Raw genomic sequence first — 17,182 nt, forward strand, 5'->3', positions numbered from 1 at the left:
TTTAAATGATTTATACTTTTAATTTTGATACTTAAGTATATTTTAGCAATTACATTTACTTTTGATACTTAAGTATATCTAAAACCAAACCACCTTTTAGACTTTTACTCAAGTAATATTTTACTGGGTGACTTTCCCTTCTACTTGAGTAAATTTCTATTTAGGTGTCTATACTTTTACACAAGTATGACAATTGGGTACTTTTTCCAACACTGTACTGGATATGTTACAGCTAACCTCTCTGTGCCCCATCTCTTCTTAGAACAAACAGGCCAATGAGCTGAAGTGCAATGCTGAGTCTCTCGTTGGTTAGCAACTGACCCCCTTTCTTTATAAAGTTATAAGAAAGGATCTACTAGGAGGGAGAGGGTGTGGAGAGGGTGTTTTCATCATAGAGGCCGCCCCAATGCTTTTCTTCCTGGGAGAAAAGAGAGGGAGTTAGGGATTGAGAGAAGGGGGAGGGGGGCCTTCAGTTGAACACTATGGCTGGTAATATATGCAGCCTTATTGTGGAGAGTCAATGCACCGTGCATTAATGGGGGGGGGATACCTTCAGCCTTCCGTTTACCCCCTCAGAAAGACTCAGTGTCAACCAGACTCTCATGCAAGCTGCAACAGCGGCGCCCATCCCATCTATTACTTATTTATGTATTTTCATACCAGAGAGGACATCTTGAGACAAGGCCCAAGGACAACGGACTGGAAGACTCAATAATGGTGTGATAATAATGGTGTGAAGAACTTTTCTCTGATTACAGACTGTGGTTGAAGGCTCAGCAGAACTCACATGTGGATTTCCTCTACAGACAGTTGACACATAGCATGTCTGACACGTACGCCAATAGTGTCTGAACTCTGGAGATATTTCAAACTCACTTATCAAGCAGGAAGTAGAAGGAACAGGATCAAGAACCAAGACAGGTCATGAATTAAGGTGAAAAAATGACTATGCGACGTACATATGTACAGCAATACATTAGATCATCAAGTTGAAGATGAGGGCTTTCCTCATCTGATATACAGCAAGAAATTATAGTAACTATAGTAATTATAAGTAACAACTGCTTATGAAATGCAATGCTATTCAATGGTATTCTTTTAAATCATTTTAGGTTCATATTTCTATAGCTGAAATCCATGGTTACAAGCCAGCACATGGGACTAAAATTGTTTATCTAACACAATATTATATAATACATGTATGTACAACTTTGTTTTCTTTATTACTATGGCAATGATCATACACATTATTAGTTAACTTTGGGTGCGTTGGTGAATTCATTTAGGCTACTCCGGTTTCAGAGCATTCTCCTTTGAGTGTGCCAGAGCGCAGAATAACTGATGGATTTACTAACAAGCAACCCCCATTGAATATGACAGGTGTCAGTAAAGGTTGGCAAAAAAACTGAATTAAATTGTTGCTAGCAGCACAGTTACAGACACTAATGCTCTAGATTGATGAAAACAAGGCTTGTGATAGGACAAGCAGTAAAAGTGGTTGAGGTTAGAGACATGAAACTGATAGTCACTGTGGTGAGTATGGACAACAGAGAATGTGCTAGAAGGCTTCAGAGATTCCAGAACACTGTTCAGTTGGAGGTTTGACATTTGTTGTGGGGTATTTAGGAGACTTCACTGATCAATGCCCCATAAACATGGTGGATAAATGCAAAAGGGTTCATGGCCTATTTTGTTCTACTTGGAAAATCTCTGTCACCACAAACAAATTGTTTATGTGGCCACAAGGTTCAAGACACACATCCTCCTCAAAAATAAAGGACGACCAAGGCACTCTTCATATAATTAATTAAAATGCCTTTATTTGTATGTTCAATGGAAACAAAGTTTCAAAACTCAGACACGTTTCGGCTGCATGGCCTTCGTCAAAGATATGATAATACAATGTCCTCTTTTGAACATCTTTTTCCAACCAACCCCGATTTGAAGATTGAGTGGTTACAGAATTCATTGGACAACACCTAGTAAGCAATACTATACACATTAAAAGTGAAATACTGTAGATATGTCATCAAAAATGCACATCCTCCTGTTCTCACAACTAACACAACACTTTATTACTATGGCGATGATCATACATATTATTAGTTAACTTTGGGTGTGTTCGTAAATTCATTTTGGCTATGTATTCCAATTTCCGAGCACTCTCCTTTGAGTGTGCCAGAGTGCAGAATAACTGATTCATTTACAAACGCACAACACACATTGAATATGACAGGTGTCAGTAAAGGTTGCCAAAAAACGTAATTAAATTGTTGCTAGCAGCACAGTTACAGTCACTAATGCATTAGATGGCATGAAAACAGCCTAACTAGCTCTGCTATGGGGAGTAAAATGGTCAGAGTGAGGTGTTCTCTCATTTGTGTCTGGAAGTAGCTAGCAAGCTTGGGTGCTTGACTGCCATTGTGAGATCTGAACACTCTGATCAACCGTACTCCTCAGCCAGTGTGCGCTCTGAACACTCTGATCAACCCTACTCCTCAGCCAGAGCGGCCAGTGTGCGCTCTGAACACTCTGACAACGCTTTGAATTTACAAATGTCCCAGAGCGCACTCTGACTCACTGGAGGCGATTTACAAACACACCCTTTAATTAGGGTTCTACATCAGATTAGTCAAGGAAACATCCCAGTGATGGGTACCACTCACAATCCAGTTCATCTAGTCATCAAGACATACTATGTCAGGTAAGCATCCTTATTTCAGTACAGTGTATTGTGACTCTCACCATGTCATTTCTGGTGAGCATGTACTTCAAAGTTAAATTAAGCTTCATAGTGCTAAACATTTTAACAATTTCCTACAGCATACACTAGCAAGATAAGCAGAGAGACAGATAGAATAAAATATGTTTTTGGGTATTGATGAAAACAAGGCACGTGATAGGACAAGTAGTAAAAGTGGTTGAGGTTAGAGACATGAAACTGATAGTCACTGTGGTGAGTATGCACAACAGTGAATGTGCTAGAAGGCTTCAGAGATTCCAGAACACTGTTCAGTTGGAGGTTTGACATTTGTTGTGGGGTATTTAGGAGACTTCACTGATCAATGCCCCATAAACATGGTGGATAAATGCAAAAGGGGTTCATGGCCTATTTTGCTCAATTTGGAAAACCTCTCTCACCACAAACAATTGTTTATGTGGCCACAAGGTTGAAGACACACATCCTCCTGTTCTCTCAACTAACACAACACACACGGGCACATAACACACGTAACACACTGGTTTGCATTTTGTGTAAAGATACAATTATCAAAAACCTTGCAAGTCTACCGGTACCAACATACCTAAGACCAAAGTCTAATGTAAATAATGATATGTTTCAGGTGTAATGTCTTCTTCTCCCCACCCTATTCCCCAGGAAGTGATGATGTCACAGAGCAGGGGTCATGGTGGGTCAGGGGTTCGGATGAGGGAGCTGTATGTTCTGCTGTGTGTGGTACTGACTCTACCAGGCTGCAGAGGCTTCCTCCCCAACTTCTGGTCCCGTGTGTTAACCCTGTCCTTGGACTCCTACACACACCAATTCATCACCGAGCAGGGTGTCCTCAACGTCACTCTGGAGACACTGAGCATGGCCAACACACACCAGCACCGACACACACAGGAGCAGGTGAGGCTGTGGTGTGTATGTAAACACACACATAATCACATTGCAGTACTGTGTTCCACCTTAAGAGCGTTTAGACCAGCTCCAGGTAATTGAGGATGCATGGAAGGCTGTCTATAGACACAAACATGTCTATAGACACAACATGATGATGATAATACTAATGATGACTGCTGTCAGTATCACAACCAGTATTATTGTGTTATTGCTGCTTTTGGGAAATGTTGCTTTGGCTGCCTAGTGGTTAGAGCGTTGGACTAGTAACCGGAAGGTTGCAAGATCGAATCCCTGAGCTGACAAGGTAAAAATCTGTCGTTCTGCCCCTGCACAAGGCAGTTAACCCACTGTTTCTAGGCCGTCATTGAAAATAAGAATTTGTTCTTAACTGACTTGCCTAGTTAAATAAAGGTCATACAATACAGAATCAATTAAATAGATTTCTCAAAACAGAATAAAAAATATACATTGCTGTGAGCAGCAATGAACAGGGTTCACAGGATGACAGAAAGGACACAACATCAGTTGGATAACAAAGCAAGCACTCTATCATATAATAACTATATTCCTTCATGTACAAAATCTGGAGAGAATCTGACATATGGTTCATTAGGAGCATTAGGGATACATATGCAAAGAATGAGTCGAAGAGTTTAATTCCAAAACCCTATATATCAATTTTAAGAAATGTTGGTAAATCAGCTTTTATTGTTTAAAGAAATGATGAAAGAGATTGGTGTTTTTCACTATCTAATCATGTTATGGGCTTGTTCAATAGAGTACCACATTATGAGTCATAATACCCATAAAATCTAGCGGTCAAACAGGAAAATTATTCCAATCGTTTTTTTCCACAATTTTCCCCATAGCGGATTTGAGAAACACTTAAAATAAGGTCTGTGTTTCGTGTAGGCTTACCCTGGCGTGATGTTTTGATAACCATGTAAATCTCTCTCAGACAACGTGACTTTTATTAATACTCAGATTCGAAAATGCTAATTAGCATCAAAGTAGATATCATGCAAGACTACAAATCCTTGCAAGCTCCTTTACGCCATCTGGTTTCATTTCAGAGAGACAAATAACAATGTTTTTTTTGCAAAATGCTATATATCCACTTCACTCTCAGAGAAATAAGTAGTACTACTAGGTTTTACACAGTCAAGTAAGAAATAAACGTGCCTATTTTCCTCGAAAGTACTTAATGTTACGATTCCAAAACAATACAATATTACAGATAGCAAATTAATTATCTCCCTTCTCGGAAAAGATTTGTAATGTTGTGCTTCTTGTTGATGAAAGTCATGCTAATGTTGGGTTTTTGAGCTTGTGCCCAATTGATTCCCATTCACTCCTTGAAGGAGAGCGCTCCTTGTCCCAGAATCGCCCAGATTGCACCGCGCGGCCCATTGATGTAGCATGGGAAACGTACACAATGGCCGTTAATACAATTCCAAGGAAGTTTCCAATCTCCTTTAAACTATCTCTGGCTCTGCTCAACTAATGAAGAGACATGAGAGAACAGTTAGCTGTTAGCTACTTTTGGTCACTCAAAACTTCGTCAAGGTGCATAATAATGTTTTTGAAATAATCACTCCTATCTTATATTTGACGAGGTGTAAGCACTTCTGACACCCTGTTATGATGACTTTATGGTACGTTCAAGACAACTGGGAATTCAGAAAAAAACGAGGTCATATCATGAAGTCTGTGATTTTAAGTTGGGGAGTCGGAGCTCCAGAAAGAGGCCGAGTTCCCGACTTGCAGACTTTGAATTCCGAGTTCAAGACGAATTTTCCCAGTCGGAGGTCGTTTTTTTTCTCTGAGTTCCCAGTTTGAACACACTGAAGTCAGAAGTTGGAGATTTCCGAGTTCTGAGTTCATAGTTGTTTTGAACGCTGCATTAGTCAGATATCACAGGAGGTTGGTGGCACCTTAATTGGGGAGGAAGGCCTTGTGGTAATGGCTGGAGTGGAATTAGTGGAATCCATAATGACGCTGTGAATCCATAATGACGATGATGATGATGAATAAACTCAGTTGCTGGATGATGAGAATGATGATGTTGACGGTCTCACAGGCAGGTCTGGGTCGGGGGTTCTGGCATGCAGTGGGGGAGGTGGTGCATTCCAATGCAGCCATGGACTTCCTGAGCTCCACACGGTCCGACCCAGTCTACCACTTTGACTCGGAGCGAGTGGAGGAATCTATGGCAATGCTACGGCAGTTCTGGGCCCAAACCCTGCTCTCTGCACAGGCCAAAGAGTACCAGGGGGCGAGACACAGTCTGGGACAGCTGCTACACTCATTGCAGGTACAATAGGCCAAACACACGGTACTCTGTAAGATAGCACATCATGTCAAATGTAAATATCACTCATCCAATAATATTTGGCGTTGTGGCAATTTGAATATGCAATGAGCCTTTTACATGAGAATGACAGGAGAGGTCCCCAGTGTCTGACCTGCAGGACGCTGATTGTCTGTCTCTGTGAACAGGATTTCTACAGCCATAGTAACTGGGTGGAGATGGGTCAGCACTCAATATACCTCCACCTGCTGCAGCCTGGGCAGCCAGCCTTCCCTGTAGCCACAGGTACAGTTAAAACACATCTTGGGTTAAATTAACGAGATCTGTGTTCATAGTTCTCTTTGTCTATCTGTCCTCCCCAGAGGACACACCTACCTGTATGGAGTGTCACAGCGCTACCTGCAGAGACAACCTCCTGCCCAGACTGACCCAAAGTCAGCAGTACCCTCTACTGCTCACCACCGGGTACTTCAGCACCTACCCACCCAAACCACAAGGTACGGAGGCCTAGCTATTTTCATTCCTGTGTAGATTGAAGAACTAACATCTGAGCCAGATATATTTATTCGGTTATTTGTAATCTTAAAAAAAAAAAAATGAAATACTTCAAACGTCTGCAAGCTTCAACATGAGTGTGGTTTCCATTTGAGAAAATCTCTGTCACACTTTATAATAACTTTATCTTTGATGAATAATCATTATAAATACTGTGTTTTTCAGGGAAGTGTAGTCACGGGGGTGTACTGGACAGCAGTCGTCACCAGGGGGCCAAGGGTGGCATCAATAAGGACAGCACCTCCCCCATCTTCTCCCCCCATCACTACCTCCATGTGGAGGCTGCCCGCCTCGCTACCACGGCAACCATTACTGTGCTCAGAGACCTCCGAGACAGTGTGGGCAACATCAGCTTCCTTAGGTGGGGACTATGTAGCCTTCATTATGGTGTTAAATACACTTTTTTAAATAAAGTTTCATATGATTACATTTTAATTTGATCTATAGACAATCCATTTGTGCTGATATTCTAAACATGGTAAACATGGTACACAGAACTTATCATATAATGTGTTGTAACTACTCGTGCCAGTGTGTTTCCTGTTCTTGGCTCTCCTATCTTGAGGGCAGACTGTTTCCTTCTGTTGGCTGTTCTATCCTGAGGGCAGGCTGTTTCCTTCTGTTGGCTGTTCTATCCTGAGGGCAGACTGTTTCTTTCTGTTGGCTGTACTTTCCTGAGGGCAGACTGTTTCCTTCTGTTGGCTGTACTATCCTGAGGGCAGACTGTTTCCTTCTGTTGTCTGTACTTTCCTGAGTGCAGACTGTTTCCTTCTGTTGTCTGTACTTTCCTGATTGCAGACTGTTTCCTTCTGTTGGCTGTTCTATCCTGAGGGCAGACTGTTTCCTTCTGTTGGCTATACTATTCTGAGGGCAGACTGTTTCCTTCTGTTGGCTGTACTATCCTGAGGGCAGACTGTTTCCTTCTGTTGGCTGTACTATCCTGAGGGCAGACTCTTCAGTGTGAAGCAGCCTCCCGCGCTGGTGTTTGTCATGGACACCACAGGCAGCATGTTTGAGGAGATCACCGCAGCCCGCCTCCGTGCCCACTCTATCATCCAGGCCCGTGCCAACACTCCCGAGCAGCCTGGCACCTTCCTGCTGGTGCCCTTCCATGACCCAGGTGAGGGGAGGGAGAGGGCATGTTTTGTTACCCTTCCCCAGATCTGTGCCTCAACACAATCCTGTCTCTGAGCTCTACAGAACAATTCCTTCAACCTCATGGCTTGGTTTTTGCTCTGACATGCACTGTCAACTGTGGGACCTTATATAGACAGGTGTGTGCCTTTCCAAATCATGTCCAATCAATTGAATTTACCACAGGTGGACTCCAATCAAGTTGTAGAAACATCTCAAGGATGATCAATGGAAACAGGATGCACCTGAGCTCAATTTTGAGTTTAATAGCAAAGGGTCTGAATTCTTATGTAAATAAGTTATTTCAGTTTTTTTATTTTTAATACATTTGCACAAACTAAAACCTGTTTTCGCTTTATCATTATGGTGTATTGTGTGTAGATTGATGAGGATTTTTTTTTAAATACATTTTAGAATAAGGCTGTAATGTAATTTTTTTTTTAAAGTCAAGGGGTCTGAGTACTTTCCGAATGCACTGTATATATAATTATATTGCGGTGCCACCAGTGTAACTGACGCAGTGTGTACGGTGCTGAAGTGAGTATGTTCCCTGTGTTCTCTGTGCTCCAGGGGTGGGGCCGGTGTATGAGACAGAGAAACCGGAGGAGTTCATGAGCTATATGGAGAACCTGATGGCTTTGGGTGGAGGAGATGAACCTGAGATGTGTCTTTCTGCCATACAGGTAACACAGAGAGTAGCTACAGCTGATTTGACATCAAATTATTATCTTTTAATAACAGCATAGGATAACATACAGTAAACAGAACATAAATTGTACATAGCAACAGCCAAATCATAATTTTCAGAGGATTTCATTTTTATATTTTAGCAGTTTTTTACCCTCTCTTTGTTGATAGTCTTATGTACATTCATGTACCTGTGTGTTACAGCTTGCCCTCACTCATAGCCCACCCCTGTCAGAGATTTTTGTATTCACTGATGCCTCCCCTAAAGATGCTCACCTCTACAATGCTGTGAGGGCTCTTATACTGGAGAAACAATGCAAGGTAACACTTTTTGTTTGTGTGATCAAAATTATAATTTATAACAAAGGATCCCAGATAAACAATCCAATCCCTTCTGGCTCCACCAGGTGACCTTCCTCCTGACTGAAGACCCCAGTCACAAGATGAAGGGCAGCGGGAAGAAGAGGAAGAGGAGGAGGAGGGAGACTCTGTCCCCTGACCGTTTCGCTCTCTACTCCTCCTTGTCCTCTGTTTCCGGGGGACTGACTGTCTTCACCACTAACTCAGACATCCACCGTGTCTCTGCCATAGTTGAGGACAACACAGCTGCAGATAAGGTACTGCAACAAGGCAAAATACTCACTGTGGTAGAGTACAATCATTATCTACAGAGGTGCACCTGCCCATACTGATCCACTATTTGTCTGAAATTAATAGGTTTTATTACTATATGATACAATGCTAAATAAAATAGTTTCATAGAATGGTACTTTTCTGCTTATTCTTTTCAGGCAGGAGACCTGTCATTGGTATTATCCCTAGATGAGTTGCCTCCCACATGTTGCCCTAGGTCTGGGATTTTGTAGACTACAATACTCATTTGGGAAACATTGCCCTCGCGCCAAAGCCTTCTGTCTCCCTCTGTAGGTGACTCTGCTACATGCAGAGAGTGATAGTGACTCCAACTTATCCCACTCCTTCAGTGTGGACAATGCAGTGAAGTGCGTGACCCTTCACCTCATTGGAGACCTCAGACAATGTGTCCTCAGCAGCCCAACTGGTACGACTACACATTACACACACTGACGTGTAGATACACACATGGACGACAGCCTTTTCTGTATGACACCTTCCTTCTCTCATTGTCTCCCTCCGCCCCTCCCAGATCGTACTCAGTCTCTGTTGAATCAGCAGGGTCCCCTGGCAGAGTGTGAGCAGTTTCAGGGTCTGTACAGGATCAGCCTGCTGTCCCCTATTGAGCCAGGCCAGTGGCACCTCAACACCATTGCTGATGGTCATGTCACCTTTAATGCCATAGGTACCCCGTCTGTCACTACACTACACACAGTACCTGTTCCCACAGGGTAATCATGAGCAAAACTCTAGTAGGCCAACTGATAACAGAGCAATACCTGTCTCCCAAGCTGACAGCAATGTGGACTTCCTGTATTACTTTGCTGTGGAGGCCAATGGAACGCATCCAGGCCTGGCTAGAGTGGAGGGGAGTCCAATCGCAGGTGAGGGGGGTGTGGTTTTTGGCTAGAATACAGTATCTATTTATTTATCCTTCATTTGTCTAGCCTATACACTTCATGACTAAATAATCATGATCACATCTATTCATCCATTTGGTGTTTCATGTCCGTTCAGGTGTCCCAACCTTTCTAGTGCTGGCTGTCACAGGTCTATCGCCCAATGAGGAGGCCTCTTTCAGTCACGTGACCCTGCTGGGAGCCAATGGGGAGAGCCTCCAGAAAGTGTGGCTAAACTCGTCCTCTTCATCTGCGTCCTCTGGAGAGGAGCTGGTTGGCTGGATGGCCTCTGTTCCCAGGGTGCCGTTCTGTGTCCGTCTATCCGGCAGAGACGGGCGAGGGAACCGCCTGGAACGCGTCTCCACAGAGATGATCCAGCACACACACATTAAGATACAGGTAGAACAACAACAGCAACTATCAGCCAACTGATACTGTACAGCCCAACATCTGGACATCATGGACAATAAGGCCGAGCACAATGCTGCACTGTGCTTAACAGAACACACCACAAAAATCAGTTGTCAAGCAGAACATTACAAATAACAAGACAGTCTAGCACAACACAGCCATGAACACAATAGAAGAAAGAGTAAGACATTATGCACCTTCTCTCCCTCCCTCCCTCCCTCCCTCCCTCCCTCCCTCCCTCCCTGCCTCAGGTCCTGTCAATCCCACGTCTGGTTCCTGGCCACAGTACGACAGTATTTTTTGATGTTCAGAACCACGGCCCCGCCCGAAACCTCACCCTGACCGCTGACGATGACCGGGGATATCTCTCTCAGAGAGGACCACACAGGTAGACAGGGCAAAACAGACCAACAATGTCAAACTGTCACAAAATGGCAAATTATTATAATAATGAATCATTTATTACACTTTTATAGCACTTTGCATTACAGAGAGAATCACAAAGCTTTTGTTAAGCAAAATAAACAACAATGAATAAAAAAATATATACTGTATAGCAGATAGTCATTACTGCTCCCTACTCTATGTTATTTCTCATTCTAAAATGTTATTCTCTCAGGCTCTCTGTGGGGGAGAGAGGGTCAGTGAGGGGGAAGGTGGAGCTCCAAACTCCTAAGGGGGCTGAGGCAGGAGGGGCTGTCACTATGACCCTGACAGTGCGAGTGCTGGACTCCCTGGACTCCAACTACGCAGTGTTGCACCTGACTGTGGTTCCTCCGGTGAGACCCATACACTGAGACAACCGAGCTTCTACTATGAGTACAATACATACTGTAACGGTCTTCTTGTGGTGATTGAGCGGACCAAGGCGCAGCGGGTTGTGAATACATAATGAATTTATTTACAAACAGACGAAACATGAAGAACACTTGAAATGATTACAAAATAACAAAACGAACGTAGACAGACCTGAACTTGAGAACTTACATATACACGAAGAACGCACGAACAGGAACAGACTACATACACGAACGACAAAACGAAACAGTCCCGTGTGGGAGACATACAGACACGGAAGACAACAACCCACAAACAAACAGTGAAACCAGCCTACCTTAATATGGTTCTCAATCAGAGGAAACGTCAAACACCTGCCTCTAATTGAGAACCATATCAGGCAACACATTAAACCCAACATAGAAACACAACACATAGAATGCCCACCCCAACTCACGCCCTGACCAACTAAACGCATACAAAACAACAGAAAACAGGTCAGGAACGTGACAGAACCCCCCCCTCAAGGTGCGAACTCCAGGCGCACCCCTAAAACTCAAGGGGAGGGTCTGGGTGGGCATCTGTCCGCGGGTGGCGGCTCCGGCGCAGGACGAGGACACCACTCCACCATTGTCTTTGTCCCCCTCCTTAGCGTCCTCCGAGTGGCGATCCTCGCCCCCGACCCTGGTCTAGGAACCTTAACACCGGTCCCCCCTAGATAACTCAGGACAGAGAGGTAGCTCAGGACAGAGAGGTAGCTCAGGACAGATAGCTAGCTCAGGACAGAGAGGTAGCTCAGGACAGAGGGGCAACTCTGGACTACTGGCAGCTCCGGACTGGGTGGCAGCTCCGGACTGGGTGGCAGCTCCTGACTGGGTGGCAGCTCCTGACTGAATGGCAGCTCATGACTGTAGGGCAGCTCATGACTGTAGGGCAGCTCATGACTGGAAGGCAGCTCATGACTGGAAGGCAGCTCATGACTGGAGGGCAGCTCATGACTGGAGGGCAGCTCATGACTGGAGGGCAGCTCATGACTGGAGGGCAGCTCATGACTGGAGGGCAGCTCATGACTGGAGGGCAGCTCAGGCTGGTCATGGCTGGCTGACGGCTCTGGCTGATCCTGTCTGGCGGAAGGCTCTGGCTGATCCTGTCTGGCGGAAGGCTCTGGCTGATCCTGTCTGGCGGAAGGCTCTGGCTGATCCTGTCTGGCGGAAGGCTCTGGCTGATCCTGTCTGGCGGAAGGCTCTGGCTGATCCTGTTTGGCATAAGGCTCTGGCTGATCCTGTTTGGCGGAAGGCTCTGGCTGATCCTGTCTGGCGGAAGGCTCTGGCTGAATCTGTCTGGCGGAAGGCTCTGGCCGATCCTGTCTGGCGGAAGGCTCTGGCTGATCCTGTCTGGCGGACGGCTCTAGCGGCTCCTGTCTGGCGGACGGCTCTAGCGGCTCCTGTCTGGCGGACGGCTCTAGCGGCTCCTGTCTGGCGGACGGCTCTAGCGGCTCCTGTCTGGCGGACGGCTCTAGCGGCTCCTGTCTGGCGGACGGCTCTAGCGGCTCATGGCAGACGGGCGGCTTTGCAGGCTCAGTACAGACGGGCGGCTTTGAAGGCTCAGTACAGACGGGCCGTTCATGCGGCGCTTGGCAGATGGACAGTTCAGGCGCCGTTGGGCAGACGGGCAGTTCAGGCGGCGTTGGGCAGACGGGCAGTTCAGACGGCGTTGGGCAGACGGGCAGTTCAGGTGCCGCTGGGCAGACGGCAGACTCTGGCCGGTTGAGACGCACTGTAGGCCTGGTGCGTGGTGCCGGAACTGGAGGTACCGGGCTAAGGACACGCACCTTCAGGCTAGTGCGGGGAGCAGCAACAGGATGCACAGTACTCTGGAGACGCACAGGAGGCTTGGTGCGTGGTGCCGGTACTGGAGGTACTGGGCTGGAGACACGCACCACAGGGAGAGTGCATGGAGGAGGAACAGGGCTCTGGAGACGCACAGGAGGCTTGGTGCGTGGTGCCAGCATTGGTGGTACTGAGCTGGGGACACGTATCTCAGGGCTAGTGCGGGGAGCAGTAACAGGACGCACAGGACTCTGGAGACGCACAGGAGGCTTGGTACGTGGTGTAGAAACTGTCTTAACCAGACGGCTAGCGCGCACCTCAGGACGAGTATGGAGAGCTGTTCCCGGTGACATCAACTCACCAACACGTTCAGTCGGACGGATGCCGTGCCTCATGCACCAAACCAGTACATCCCTCATAACTCTCTCCTCCAATTTCCCCATTAACTCCTTCACTGTCTCTGCGTCACTCACCTCCAATTCCGCCATCACCGGCTCCTTACGGTAAGCAGGAGGAGTTGGCTCACGTCTCCTGACTGACCCAACTACACTCCCGAGAGCCCCCCCCAAGAAATGTTTGGGTTTGACTCACGGGCTTCCAGCCTTGTTTCCGTGCTGCCTCCTCATATCGCCGCCTCTCCGCTTTCGCTGCCTCCAGCTCCGCTTTGGGGCGGCGACACTCCTCTGGTTCTGCCCAGGGTCCTTCTCCGTCTAGGGTTTCCACCCATGTCCATTCCTCCTTGTACACCTGCTGCTGTCGCTGCTGCCCGTTAACCCGCTGCTTGATCCTTCGTTGGTGGGTGGTTCTGTAACAGTCGTCTTGTGGTGATTGAGCGGATCAAGGCGCAGCGGGTTGTGAATACATAATGAATTTATTTACAAACAGACGAAACACGAAGAACACTTGAAATGATTACAAAATAACAAAACGAACGTAGACAGACCTGAACTTGAGAACTTAGATATACACGAAGAACGCACGAACAGGAACAGACTACATACACGAACGACAAAACGAAACAGTCCCGTGTGGGAGACATACAGACACGGAAGACAACCACCCACAAACAAACAGTGAAACCAGCCTACCTTAATATGGTTCTCAATCAGAGGAAACGTCAAACACCTGCCTCTAATTGAGAACCATATCAGGCAACACATTAAACCCAACATAGAAACACAACACATAGAATGCCCACCCCAACTCACGCCCTGACCAACTAAACACATACAAAACAACAGAAAACAGGTCAGGAACGTGACACATACATACTGTAGAAACAAGGCCTTTGAATCTCAGCTTTGGAGATCAGAGGCTCACTGGAATCCAGCATTAAAAATACATAGGGAAATGTCTATTTAATATACACATACTAATCACCTTGCCCACCCCTTTTTATGTCATGATTTCCTATGTGGTAACCCTGATATCACATCCTGTCCCCTTCTCCCCCAGGATCCTGACATGTCTCCCCCGTCATGTTCCATCATGCGAGTAGAACACACCTGCCCAGGCCCGACTCAGTGCACAGGAGCCAGATGGACTGTCTCTCTGGCTGTGACAGACAGGGGGCGCTCTGGCCTGGCTTCCCTCCAGCTCTCCCAGGGTCAGGGCATTCTCACCCTGCTCCACAGCCCCACAGACCCCCCAGGGGACAGCCTGGAGGAGAACCAGCCCACCCCCAAGCACAAACCCCAGAACCAGAGAGACAGGGAGAGGACAAGCCCAGCACACGGGGAGAATAGCTATGCTGAACTGGATCCCAGGCTGGTACAAGGTAACCCTCCTCTGAACGTGGCCCAGTGGACAGGTGGATTGCCCAAGCCTCTGTGGGTGAGGTACACCTCCCCCTGCTGCTCCCCCCAGGCGGAGCTCCTGGTGTGGGACGGGGCCGGCAATGTGAGGCGCTGCCACCTGACCTCCAGCCAGCAGAGGGGTATACGGGAGAGGAGTGGAGTGTCAAACAGGGCTGGAGAGATGCCGCTGCAAAGTTGCTTCCTGTTGTTTTCATTGTTGAGTTTGATTTGGACTGTTCCACTGTAGGTTGATGTGGGATCATTTCTCTATGTCAAATAACCTTAAAGATGTTTTGTAACCAAAAGGCTTCTGTTTTTATGGGCCACTAGAAGCACACTTTAGACTTCAGTTCCTCACTTGAACCCTTCACTGGAAAGCAGACAATGATGAATTAAGTCATTTTTTAAATAGTACTTTATTGATATTGTGTCACGCCCTGGCCTAACCAAAATAGAGAATAAAAGCCTCTCTATGGCCAGGGCCTCTCCCTTTTAGAGTCAGGTTTTGCGGCCGGAGTCCGCACCTTGGGGGGGGGGGGTACTGTCACGCCCTGGCCATAGGGAGGCTTTTATTATCTATTTTGGTTAGGCCAGGGTGTGACAAGGGTGGGCATTCTAGTATCTTTATTTCTATGATTTCTATTTCTTTGTGTTTGGCCGGGTGTGGTTCTCAATCAGAGGAAGTTGTCTTTCGTTGTCTCTGATTGAGAATCATACTTAGGTAGCCTTTTTCCCACCTAGGTTTGTGGGTAGTTGTTTTCTGTTTAGTTTAGTTACCTTACAGAACTGTTCGTTTGTCTCTTTGTTATTTTTGTTCGAGTGTTCTAATTTATTAAAATATTATGAACATGTACCACGCTGCGCTTTAGTCCACTCCTTCTTCATCAGACGAGCGTTACAGAACTACCTACCACAAGCGGAACAAGTAGCGTGATAAGGAGGAGCAGAGGGTTCAGGATTCATGGACTTGGGAGGAAATCCTGGACAGGAAAGGACCCTGGAGGCAGGCTGGGGAATATCGCCGTCCGAAAGAGGAACTGGAAGCAGCTAAAGCTGAGAGGCGGCGATATGAGGCAAGTCAGCGAAGCAGGCACGAGAGGCAGCGGGCACATGGGGAGATTGGCGGTGGCAGGTTATAGATCTGAGCCAACTCCCCGGGCTTACCGCGGGAAGTGAGTGACCGGGCAGCCACCGTGTTATGCGATAAAGCGCACGGTGTCTCCGGTGCGCATACACAGCCCGGTGCGCTCGGAGCCAGCTCTCCGTAAGTACCACGCTAGAGTGGGCATCCAGCCAGGGCAGGCTGTGGCAGCTCAGTGCGCTTGGTCTCCGGTGCGCCGTTTCGGCCCAGGGTATCCTGCGCCGGCTCTGCACACTGTGTCTCCGGTGCGCTGTGACTGCTCAGTGCGTCCTATGCCTGCGCTCCGCCTGTGCTGGGCTAAAGTGGGCATTCAGCCAAGAGGAGAGTTGCAAGTGGTAAGCACCAGATCTCCAGTGCTCCCCCACAGCCTGGTTCGACCTGTGCCTGCGCTCTGGAGGTGCCGGGCTAAAGTGGGCATTCAGCCGAGAAGAGTGGTGCCAGGGATACGCACCAGATCTCCAGTGCTCCCACACAGCCCGGTCTATCCAGTGCCTCCTCCAAGGACCAGGCCTCCAGTAGGTCTCCCCAGCCTGGTTCATCCCGTGCCTCCTCCACGGCCCAGGCCTCCAGCGACGGCCTCCAGTCCGGAGCCTCCAACGACGGTCTCCATTCTGGAGCCTCCAGCGACGTTCTCCAGTCCGGAGCCTCCTGCGACGGTCTCCAGTCCGGGGCCCCCAGCGAGTGTGCCCAGTCCGGGGCCCCCAGCGAGTGTGCCCAGTCCGGGGCCCCCAGCGAGTGTGCCCAGTCCGGGGCCCGCAACGAGGGTTCCCAGTCCGGGGCCCGCAACGAGGGTCCCCAGTCCGGGGCCCGCTACGAGGGTCCCCAGTCCGGGGTCGGTGGTGAGGGTCCCCGCACCAGAGGCGCCACCAAAGTGGCGGGAGCCAGAGGCGGAGGGGGGTCTACGTCAGGCACCAGAGCCGCCGCCGTAAAGGAAGCCCACCCGGACCCTCTCCCTTTTAGAGTCAGGTTTTGCAGCCGGAGTCTGCACCTTTGGGGGGGGGGGGGGGGGGGGGGTTACTGTCACACCCTGGCCATAGAGAGGCTTTTATTATCTATTTTGGTTAGGCCAGGGTGTGACTAGGGTGGACATTCTAGTTTCTTTATTTCTATGTTTTCTATTTCTTTGTGTTTGGCCGGCAGCTGTCTTTCGTTGTCTCTGATTGAGAATCATACTTAGGTAGCCTTTTTCCCACCTGGGTTTGTGGGTAGTTGTTTTCTGTTTAGTTTAGTTACCTTACAGAACTGTTCGTTTGTCTCTTTGTTATTTTTGTTTGAGTGTTCTAATTTATTAAAATATTATGAACACGTACCACGCTGCGATTTGGTCCACTCCTTCTTCATCAGACGAGCGTTACACATTGTGTCATACAAACCCTTATCCTTA

General features: G+C 47.5%; 2 protein-coding genes across 2 annotated transcripts in view; one reads left to right on the forward strand and one right to left on the reverse strand.

The window, feature by feature from the left end:
• The window catches only part of LOC129822538 (von Willebrand factor A domain-containing protein 5A-like), a 38,436-nt gene extending 35,643 nt beyond the window's left edge, over positions 1 to 2,793 (reverse strand). Inside the window, exon 1 of the mRNA XM_055880842.1 lies at positions 2,746 to 2,793. Coding sequence (XP_055736817.1) covers positions 2,746 to 2,793 — 48 coding nt within the window. The remainder of the gene's footprint in view (positions 1 to 2,745) is intronic.
• Positions 485 to 15,510, forward strand: vwa7 (von Willebrand factor A domain containing 7). The gene is made up of 17 exons (XM_055880618.1): positions 485 to 934; positions 3,380 to 3,631; positions 5,706 to 5,939; positions 6,125 to 6,221; positions 6,299 to 6,433; positions 6,657 to 6,852; positions 7,442 to 7,611; positions 8,196 to 8,308; positions 8,517 to 8,633; positions 8,720 to 8,929; positions 9,240 to 9,372; positions 9,478 to 9,630; positions 9,737 to 9,829; positions 9,963 to 10,243; positions 10,507 to 10,643; positions 10,875 to 11,034; positions 14,317 to 15,510. Exons 2-17 carry the CDS (start codon positions 3,386 to 3,388, stop codon positions 14,902 to 14,904), a joined length of 3,063 nt encoding a protein of 1,020 aa, XP_055736593.1. The 5' UTR covers positions 485 to 934; positions 3,380 to 3,385; the 3' UTR covers positions 14,905 to 15,510.
• Positions 15,511 to 17,182: the final 1,672 nt, after the last annotated feature.

The sequence above is a fragment of the Salvelinus fontinalis genome, chromosome 24, assembly GCF_029448725.1.
Source record: "Salvelinus fontinalis isolate EN_2023a chromosome 24, ASM2944872v1, whole genome shotgun sequence".
Lineage (NCBI taxonomy): Eukaryota > Metazoa > Chordata > Actinopteri > Salmoniformes > Salmonidae > Salvelinus > Salvelinus fontinalis.